Source organism: Hippichthys cyanospilos, chromosome 2 (assembly GCF_059441005.1).
Source record: "Hippichthys cyanospilos isolate Australia breed blue-spotted pipefish chromosome 2, RoL_Hcya_1.0, whole genome shotgun sequence".
In the NCBI taxonomy this organism is placed as follows: Eukaryota; Metazoa; Chordata; class Actinopteri; order Syngnathiformes; family Syngnathidae; genus Hippichthys; species Hippichthys cyanospilos.
In genome coordinates this window covers 24,709,872-24,720,665 of record NC_142370.1, presented here as the reverse complement: position 1 = coordinate 24,720,665, position 10,794 = coordinate 24,709,872, and the positions used below count along the sequence as shown (strand labels likewise).

At 39.9% G+C, this 10,794-nt stretch overlaps 1 protein-coding gene across 1 annotated transcript; it reads right to left on the bottom strand.

Moving 5' to 3' along the window:
* Positions 1–1,752: 1,752 nt before the first annotated feature.
* On the bottom strand, positions 1,753–7,659 carry LOC148427972 (transmembrane protein 198-like). The gene is made up of 5 exons (XM_088408731.1): positions 7,470–7,659; positions 6,614–6,889; positions 4,541–5,116; positions 4,329–4,453; positions 1,753–3,172 (listed from the first exon to the last, which is right to left on the bottom strand). The coding sequence occupies exons 2-5, from the start codon at positions 6,756–6,758 to the stop codon at positions 3,023–3,025; spliced, it is 996 nt and encodes a 331-aa protein (XP_088264857.1). The 5' UTR covers positions 6,759–6,889; positions 7,470–7,659; the 3' UTR covers positions 1,753–3,022.
* Positions 7,660–10,794: the final 3,135 nt, after the last annotated feature.

Here is a 10,794-nt window from a genome sequence, read left to right as displayed (position 1 = left end):
TCGATATTCTTAGGTCATTGTGCATGCGCGGATCTTGAAAGATTAACCCGAAGATGATCACTGAGGCATTCAGACTATGAAGACCATTCAAGGCATCCTCTTTTCAGGTTCAGCTTTTGTTATGTACAGATTCTGTGATGTTTTCTTCCAGAATTTGCTACTGATTTTCTTGCCCAGATGGCTGCAACATGACTAGAAAGCATGATGGCTCCACCCTAATACTGTACTTAGTAGTTGGCAAGGTGTTAATTACATGAAATTCTGCCTGTTGTTTTCTCTTACCGTATCTAGAGTATTGTTGCCAAAGAGTTCAAATGTATCTTCCATCAGTCCAAAGCACTTGTTTCCAAACGTCACCAGGCTTCTATAGATGTTTTTGCATACTTTAAACCTTGTAAATTATTATATTACGCTGGTATCTTTTCCTTATGTGAACTCTTCCATTCTTCCCCTCTTCTGCTTTGTACAATTATTAGCACGTAGTGGAAGGATATACATCACTCCCGAGTCTGCTACCACCTTTAACGAGATTTTCAAAGCCACATGCAGATTTTGATTCGCCTTTGTGACAAGCTTAGGAGCTGACGTTTCTGGGACTTTCCTTGGTATTCCAGATTTCATCTTGACCTCTACAGTAATGAGTCTTTGGAGTGTGGGAAGTGAAACCTGAAAGTTTGGTTTGTGTGTCACTGGACTAAAGAAACCCTAAGTTGCTGACATGGTGCCCCACTCCCAAAAAAACAAAAAAAAAACATTTATATATATATATATATATATATATATATATATATATATATATATATATATATATATATATATATATATATATATATATATATATACACACAAATAAAAAAATGTGCTGTTTTTAAAGGTGTGCCCTGAGTCGCATGTATGTATTTTTCCAGCTTGGGCCTGGTGTTAATTTTTAAACATCTTTGGCTTGAAACAAAAAAGTGTTCTACATTTTCCATTTTGTACCTTTAAAAATGTCATGAAAATAAGTCATTTTTGGTGTGTGTGCTTTTCAAATGATTACATCCAAGGCACCATTGTAATTAAAATACATGCTACAACAAAAAACATCTAAGTCTGAATTTGGGGGATTTCAAGCTGCAGAAACAGGAAATGGACTAAGCCCAATTGCCAAAATAGTGGCATCTCTTTTTTTTTTTTTTCAAGTATTTGTTTTTTTATGCTTGTCATTAAGATGTTATCTGGGATACAAGCACTAAAAAGTGGCAGCACAGGTTGGCACATAGACATTGTGAGTGATTCTTCAGAAAATGAAACTTGAACCTGTTTATTGCTAGCCTGTTGAAAGCTAAGTGCATTCAAAACACAGTTTTGCTTTAGAAATATCTGAACAGCTGAATTAAAACGATGTAGAAAGCTGAAGATGGGCGAGCAATTAACATGCTTGTCATTGTATTATATAAACACAGTGATGCAACAAATGTAACCAAACAATAGGGGCATACAGTGCAGGTCATGAGTTCCTACATAAATTCTTATTTAATGGATTTCCTTTATTTTCATCATTATTTGAGAATAGAGTCTCATTGAAGGCATCAAAACCATGAATAAACACGTAGAGTTAAAGCGCCTTGTGAAATGTATTTGGCCCCCTTGAAATGTTCAACCTTATACTACATTTCAGGCATATATATATATATATATATATATATATATATATATATATATATATATATATATATATATATATATATATATATATATATATATACACACACACACACACAAGTGGGACTCAATTGTGAAGTGGAACAAAATGTATTGAATTTTAAACATTAACAAAACTGAAAAGTGGGGCCTGTGATATTCGCCCCCCTTGTGTTACTTTGCAGCACCACCTTTTCCTGCAATTGCAGCTGCAAGTCGGTTGGGGCGCGTCTATCAGTTTTACACATCGAGAGACTAAAATTCTTGTCCATTCCAAACAGCTCAAGCTCATTATAGTTAGGTCCTAACTTAGTGATGAACGGAACCAATAGGACACAGAAGAAAGTCTGCACACTACTGTACTGCTCTAACAGAGGACTGAACGGAAGACTTAGGGTCTAAATATTTCATTCATCAATAAATACATGAAACAAACTGTGACCGCAACAACTACTGATTGTCTGCAGGAAATTGTAAACAGGAAAACAAAACAGGAAAAAAAAAGTGATGCCACCAGTGAGCCTTGAACCTGCAATACGGAGACAAAAATTCAAGCACAAATGCAGATGCATACACCATAACACCAACTGAGAACATTGATACTGGCATTTACAATTATGACATAAGTTAATGTACTTAATTTGTATGTATATGCCTGTTTTGACTGGCCGCTTGGAAGCATTTTGATAAAGACGCAATTCTTTGATAGCGTCACCAATATTTGAATCTCTGTTAGCGTCCGTTTTAGAAAGGGAGAAAAAAATTGTGCTACATGATTAATGCCCTGCTCAAAGACCAACCTTTTGTATGTCCAATAAGGTTTTTTTTCCACAAGGGCCTTTTTTCTTGCGTGCTATTTTTTCTTGCATGCTCCTTTTTCCTATGTGCTTTTTGCATGCTTTTTTTCTCGTGTGTCTTTTTTTCTCGGGTGCTCTTTTTTCTTGTGTGAATCTGTCTTGTAAGGTCTTTTTTCCTTTTACTTTTTATGTTTGCTTAGTTTTTTGGGTTTGTAATATGCACTACAGGCCCACCTGTAGTATTTCTGTCAGCAGCGTTGACCTGCGTTTCCTCAGTATGACCACTAGAGGACATTAGACTTTTAGCACTTTACTTCAAAATTACATGGTCTTTAAACATGTGGCATTCTGTTTAGCGTGTCGTGTGTATGTAACTGCTTCGTGTAGTTTTACTGTGCAAGGAAACTACGTTTTTAGTGCGTTGAAACCTTCCATAGCTATCATACAACAGCATGTCTGTGACAACCGACGCCCAGCATATTTGAATCCGATGAATGGGACTCTCCAGTCAAGGAGAACACAGTTTTTCGTTTTATGGCATCTTACACCATAAAAGCTGGTGAGGTTGAAGTTAAAGGCACCATGGAGCCCGTTTCAAAGTCAAAGTCAATGAGAGTGTGTGTTATGGCTCTGATACTGCTGGAGGAGAAGCTTGTTCCCACCTGGCGCTCCTGAACGCTGCGGAGGTAACTCTGCAAAGCAAATAGGGCAAAGATAGCTTCACAAATTCGAATTTGTGGACACACAAATAGTATGGGATGTTCTGAATTAGGATTAAAATGCAGGATGAATCTAAAATGCACCTGGAAGGCAAGCTGCCTTGATTGGTAAATTTAAATGTAATGTCTAAAACGAATAACAACTCATGCACACAAACACGCTAAAAGAAAATGTAGAGCCCCTCTTGTACCTACCTACCAGGGATGTTTTTGGAGTCTGGAAAGAAACCAGAATACCCAGAGAATACCCACTCAGGTGCAGAGAGAATATACAAGTGCTGCACAGGAAGGCTGCAACCTTTGCATTGTGAGGCGGACAGACTAGCTGAAAAAGGATGTAAGTGACGTTTGAGTTGCCTACTCGTTTTCCCTAAATGACTTTATGGAGTCACTGCTTGTCTCTCTGAAGATAAGTGTGAATAGCTATATTGTATCTTTCAGTGTGTGAGGGCTGGACGTTTATTTTGTTTTCACCTACAAGTTTATTTGTCAACTTCATCAAATCACTGGAAACATTCTCGATTTCATAGTAGCCCCATTTGTTTGAAGCCTTAGTGCCTTTTTTCCAATCCCCGAACATCAACAAGAGTGGCACTGGTTAGCATGTCCACATCACAGTCCCGAGGTCATGGTCCGCCATATGTTTTTTGTTTGTTTGTTTGTTTTCAGGGACTCTGGTTTCCTCCCACTTTGCAAAAACATGCGTGGTAGGGAAATAAAAAACTCTGAATTGTACTCAGTTGGGTTTGTGAGTGTGAATGTTTGCTCATTTTTGTGTGCCCACCTATTTGCTGGCAACACGTAAATGTCTGGGTCTCATGATCAGTAACTATGAAATTGATTTGAAATTGATTCAAATGTATTTTTCCATTCTTAAATGATCCTTCTCTGAGTTTTGTCATCCTGCTCCTTTTTAGAGAGCAGCACATTGCGTTAAAAGTATATTGAAGTGCATGAAACATTGGACAGATATTGTATGTGTATTCAAATTCAACTTGAAAATTACAGTGCATTTTGGGTTGAACAGGAAAAGTTCTACAAAAGCAAATATCCCATAACTTTTAGTGAGTCGTGTATTTTCACATAGTGTAAACATTTGAATAAATGGTTTTCTTGCTTGTAAACTGACCGGTGCAAGGACGTCCCCTGCATAGCGTTTCAGGGGCGGAGGCCTACGCCGGCGGTAATGCGGAGGAAGTCTTCTAGATTCTGTGTATTTATGCTTTTTGCCACCCCTCATTTTTTTGTGTGCAGCTGCGGAGCATACAAATACAGCATGACTTCATGACAAGAGAAAAGGCGACATTCTGTATGTGACAAGTGAGAACCAGCATCCCTTACCCTCTATATGTGATGTTCCTTTGGCAGTGAACTTCCACTGTGCCAATATGCCCGTCAGTCCTAAAAGAGGGCAGATTCCCGTGATGAGCCAGTTAAACCAGCAGAGTGGAAGTGGGGATGCTTGAGAAAGCGTATTATAAACCTGATCAAGCAGCATAAAAGTGCCCACCAAGTAATCCACACACAGCATCACAGTGGTGGCACCAAACATAGATGTGTATACGATGACAAACAGTTTCTGCCACTGCAGTGTGAGCACAGCCGTGACAATGGCTGCAGCCATGATGGCGCTAACGGGCACCCACACGGGCGTGATGCTGTAACAGTGTCCTACGATCACCAGGGTGGCGCAGGAGAGCAGGAAGCCCAGCTGGAGGCCGCACAAGAGGAGACCCAACGTGGATACCAGGAAGCTCACCAGGCCACAGAGCAGCCCCACGCCCAAGCCAATGCCAGCTTGGGTCCCGGTCCCTGGATGTACCTCCAGCGAGGGCTCGTTGTGGTACAGCCAGAGGACGGATGTGGATCCAAACAAGAAGCCGGAAAAGAATGTGACCATCTTGTAACAGCGGTAACCTACAATAATAAATACAGATGCAATTCATTTGAAAGCTTACTTTTGGGGTACTTTTTTTTATTTTTAAAGCATTATCCCAAAACCAAAAAGGATAAAAGTTTCTTGTGCATGTTGAGCTAATGTTTGTGTACTTTCGGGAAAGCCACCTCTAATCTCTGTAAAAACAAACTCTGACAGTTGGATGTTTGCAGACTGTCACATGACTTCAAGTGTGAGTCCAAAGATTACAGTATATGCAAGTCAAAAAAACCCTATTGAAGTCGTATTCAACTTTATCCTCCTTTGTGCAGTGCGACTTGTTATTTGCTCATGTTACTCAGGGTCATATCCAATGGTCAAAATTGTGTGCAGCAATGTTTAAGCCTTGCACTTGTGATCATTCAGTCAAAACGTCAAGTGCAAGTGAGCTCAGGGAGGAAGTCATGTGTCCTTGTATGCAAGTGTTGAGCTGCATGTTAACATCAGGCGGACAACCGATGTCACTTCCTGTGCTTCGAGTTGATCCTCCTTAGAACGACAAAATAACTGCCACTAGCCAAAATTGCACTTTTCATCAAGGCTAGAAAGGAGAAAGACAGAAATGGTCTTCATACTCTTTACAACAAGCACCACCTAAAAAAATACTAAGCCCTCAAACTACCACCAAAATAATCTTATTAAAGTACGTGCACTCTCCCTGGATTGCTGTTGTGTGCACTGAACGAGTACCTAAATTTCACTGGCTGTTTGAGAGTTCTACTGTGTGTAAGTGGTCATTGAAAGTTGGCCTGCCTGCTGACGGATGGGTGAGTGTCAATTAATTTAGCCTGCTGATTTAGCGACATGCTCGGTTACTGATTCAAGATTTCAGATGCGCTTTATTATAAAAACACTGCACAAATACAGGGAAACAAAATTGACTTAACTGGCCGGAGCCGTTATACAAGGGGTGTCCAAAGTCGGTCCTCGAGGGCCGCTGTCCTGCATGTTTTCCAGGTTTCTTTTCCTGACACACCTGATTCAAATGATCAGGATTGTTATCAGCCTTCTGCTGAGCTTGCTGATGAGGTGATCGTTTGAATCAGGCGTGTCAGGAAAAGAAAACATGCAGGACAGCGGCACTCGAGGACCGACTTTGGACACCCATGCGTTATACCAAAGGCCACTTAGATGGAGCACAAGGAGCAGCACAATGTCCAAAAACTACAAACAAGAAATGTGGCAAAAGACTAACATAGGTAAAGCTTGAGTGAGGTTTTACATGTTGTCTAATTACATCATTTCTACATGTTTTTATAAAGTACAATATTATATGACTCAATTTTTCACATAATTTGGGGGGGTTTCGGGCTGGCCCGAAACAGCTCACCAGTATTCCAATTTATTTCAATGGACAATGATGATCTGACATAGGTAGTTCCCAAAAAGTAACATCCTGTACAGTATTAGCTCACAGTGCATGCCCGAGCTGCATTATGTGTTTTCATAATTATGGCAAATGTGAGCTCTTTACATACCAAGGAAGCAGTAGATGAGGCCGAACGAAAGGCAGATGGAGCAGACAATGGATGGGATAACTTCACGGCTGCTATAATTCTCAAACATACATATGTCCACTTCAGCACCAGGTCCCCCAGTAGCATTGACTATTGTGAAAGCCATCGTGGAGCGAGATTACAGGTGCCACGCGTGTGACGGTGCCTCGCTCACAGTGGAAGGCAAGCTAAGACAGCCGGCATGTAGATGTCCATGTGTTGGAAAATGTTTGATTCTTTTTTTATGCTGTGGTTTACCTGCAGAAAGAAAAAAAATGCTAGTGATAGCTATTCAGATAGCACATGCGTGATACTATACATGATATATACGACACAACATGTTCTTATTGGATTTAACAGGCATGAATATGGTTTGGAGATCCCTTCATTTTGCGACCTCCTGTGAAGAAAGAAGAGAAGGAAACAGAACTTCCTTTCAATATTTTGTTCTTGTGTAGGATACAGATGGGGAGTTGCTGACGTAAACACTGTGGTACCATACGGCGCAAATTCAGAGAAGTGCAAAGTGGATTTTTTTTTTTTACTTTATCCGAACAGTGATATTTACATTGGTCTTGGCTTACTGCAAGAAGAAAGCCAGGTAAGCTGTTCAGGCAGAGCTGCAGCTAAGCAAAGGGAATTAGAGGAGCATTAGCACGTGAGCCATCCTCAAATGCCAAGTCCTCATGTTTGCATATGTGCTTCATCACACAATAAAAACACATTCATTGTAATCACTTTCAGCAATTTTGGTTTCTTCTGAGTCATTTACTGTACATTTAGAAGAAATGAGTTGCTAGGTATACCAGAATTAATCCTAAACTAGATTGTGGCCTACCTGTGGCATTCTTCCCGCCATGCTCATTATCATTGTCGGAGTCAGACAAATATGTCAAACCGCAGCTCTCCTTTTCAGCAGTGTGTGTGTGTGTGTCTCCTCTGCAAGCGTCATAGGTATGCACTCATGTGAGTAGCTGACTCTAGAGAGGAACCATCGGCCCCGAGTGACAGTGCAAGGCTGCTGCCAAATCCGCTGCTGCCGAGCTGACTGAAAGTTCAATTCTCACAGTCCATAATCCTCCTGGGCACGGGACTCTGCCCTTGTTGGATGACAGTGTTTCCCCACAGAGCTTCCACTGTCTGGAAAAAGACATGAGATTCACCTAAAGCACTCAAGCAAGAAGTGAGGCATTGACTCATTGTACTTGATCTTATTTGATTTATTTTACTGTTATTATTGTGTTACCTATTTATTGTGTTTTGTTTTTCCTGTACAGCACATTGAAAACCTTGCGTTTGTTTAAAATTGTGCTATATAAATAACGTGGATTGGATTCCCTTTCACGTGGCCTTTATACAGTAAACATTGTGGTAATGGATTTTTTTTTTTTTTAATCAAGCCTCCTCTTTTACATTATATTATTTAAAGATGTCTCAACTACCGTAACTCCCCAAATAAAAATGTCATCTGTGTATACAATGCGCCCGTAATGTGAGGGTCAAATTCTGATGTTTTCTATGTTTCTGTTTATAGGACACACCAAGAGTTTGGCAACAATGTGAAAAGAGAATAAAACTCGTCTTTGTAATTTTTCCATATTTTCTTATGTACATCAGTAAGGTATTTATTTGTTGCGGGCATAATACTATGATAGAGCTGTGTGTATGTGTGTGTCGCTGGTGAAAGAGAGACAGTGAGAGCGAAAAAGACCGGCCCCTCATAGAGAGAGATTCAGGAAGAAGACTGTTAAAATAAATGCGAAAGCTAATTGTACCCGTTGGTAGACTACAGGCTCCGCGCGAGATCGACGTGCGAGGGCCGTCAGCCCAAATCATGTAGAAGCCTCAGGGTTTCCAATCTGCTCTACTACAAGAATCACTTTCTTTTGAAAAGCGACTGTAATATCCCTGTGTGTAAACAAGGATGGAGTCAGACATTGGTTCAGTCTTTATTGAAAATCGAGCAGTAACCGTAACAACTTGTGTTAACATGAGCTGCAATTCAGGTGAGAACAGGATTAATGAATTTAATGTCGAATAAAGCCCTTTTATTCATCTCTGTTGTCTGAATGTATGGATTTCCAGTTTGGGGTACTATCAAGCTGACATTTTTACCAATGGACTCTAATTATAGGTTTATCATGCATAGTTAATAGCTCCCTCCGCAATGCAAGGTGGGGCACAACATACACCAATACAATAGCCGAGTCCCGGACGTCATATCTGATCGGCGGCTAGGCCTCCATAGATGTTTAAGCCTCGACATTTATTTTTATTGATATCTGCATAGTATCTGTCTGCTCTGTCTCAATGCTTGTTCCTCGAATCCTGTTGAAATGTAGACTACCTGTTGGAAGGGTGTCTGCTGGAACTGAGGAATATTTCAAGTTATATATTTCATTGTAGCTCTTCTTACCTTTTAAAGTTGCTGGCTTTGTTTTGGTGCTCACTCATAGGTGAGTTGACTCGCGTGTACGTCGATCACTACCGCCTTTGTTTATCACATCGATAACTATTTTCAGCTTCTTTCTTTCTCACGTGGATTCTCTTATTGTAGTGAAAAGTAGTTTCACTTCACGCTGACAGTTATTATCCTGCAATTGTTGTAGGACAAAATGTTGCTCAATCAATGTGTCCCACACCGTTTTCATTCAAACTGAAAAAATACTATCTGGGGAGTGCAATCTCTCCTGCTGCCTGCAACACATGAAATATACGCTCGTTGCACCGTGAAATATGAACACATGCAGTTAATTGATTGCCAAGACTTCTCTGTGCACAGTTTTTTTTTATAGCTTTTAGGGTTGCAGAATCATGAGTATTGATCTTTGGTGACCATTTAGCTCTGGAAATAAATGTGCTTTCCACCTGAGTGCTTTGTAGGCCCAATAAAGGGCAAACATATTGACACAGTGATAAAATTGATCTGACTAAAGACAATAAATGAAAGGTGGTTGATGGCAATGTCTCACCAAGGTTTTGGTTTGTACAGCTATAGGGATGTTCGATTCCACTTTTATTTATCTGTTTATTCATTCATTTATTTGTTTTTTTTTAAATTTCAGACCAATACCAGTACAAGCACTCAAATCTTGACTGGTACCGATACCAATAATTCATTTCTTCATTCATTTCTTTTCTGCCAAGCTTTTAGTCAACAATTCAGATGTACGCATGGTCCCTACTAATAGTGCATTTGATAGAATACTAATGAAACATGTATGCCTATGTAGTCCATCTTCCAATTATGTAGTATGGAACGTACAAGAAAAATTACATGTCATTTTGGAAAGATATGCACAACATGCACCTGAGGAATGAAATTATTTCCAGTTTCATGAATATTTAATTCGTATTGCATCTTGGTTTTAGCAAGTGAATTGATATGTTGAATGAAGGTGGATAAAATCTCATGTCAGACAATTGATCTTTTGCTAAGCCCCAACCGAATATCAGACTGCCAATCCTAGCGCAGCATAGTCCAAGCTCTGCCAAGTGATCCGACAGTTTTCTGCATCACGCCATTGAATGAATGGCTATACATTTTTATAACAATATTAATAATATTACTTTATTATTAATAATACATTATTTGTTATTTATTATTTGTCATCTTTATTTATCAATGGGATTCAAATTCAGCATTTGTGGGTGCATTAAAACCAGACGTTTTTCAAAGGAAAGGGTTCTTTCAAATCAATTGCAGTGTTTGATTCTGCCGGGAGCGGTTCCTTCCGAAAATGAAGCCGTTTTCCGAGCGATTGGCCCCAAAAGGCCATAAATGGCACACAAAAGCGTCATTTGACCATCACTAAAAATGTGCATCCATCATCCTCAACATTAAAGTGAGCTGAGCTATTGAAAGCTCCGTATTCCTTGTCGTTACACACATGCATGGCGAATGACCTGCAGATCGACTTACTTTCCCTGATAGTTTGCCACGATGTCGTCGCAATTTGCATCTTCTATCTCAAACCCACAGAAAAGAGTTTTGTATCGATGGGCGGCAATCCACACGAAAGATCTGCGCAGTGAAAAGAGAGTCGTAGTCACAGATGGCACTGCACTCGAGAGATTCATGTACAGATTTGAAGTCGTGTCAGGTGAAGAGTTGTAGTAGGGAAGGTGAGAGTTTTATTCAAAAGACAGGACAGTCAGTCACA

What these genes read in the sequence shown, in the direction of transcription:
- LOC148427972 (XM_088408731.1), bottom strand. Translation starts at nt 6,758, where the DNA reads ATGGCTTTCACAATAGTCAATGCTACTGGGGGACCTGGTGCTGAAGTG. An exon ending in CCTCATCTACTGCTTCCTTG is followed by an intron (nt 5,117 to 6,613) that starts GTATGTAAAGAG and finishes TTATTATTGTAG; the next exon opens with GTTACCGCTGTTACAAGATG. An exon ending in AGGAACATCACATATAGAGG is followed by an intron (nt 4,454 to 4,540) that starts GTAAGGGATGCT and finishes TATGCTCCGCAG; the next exon opens with CTGCACACAAAAAAATGAGG.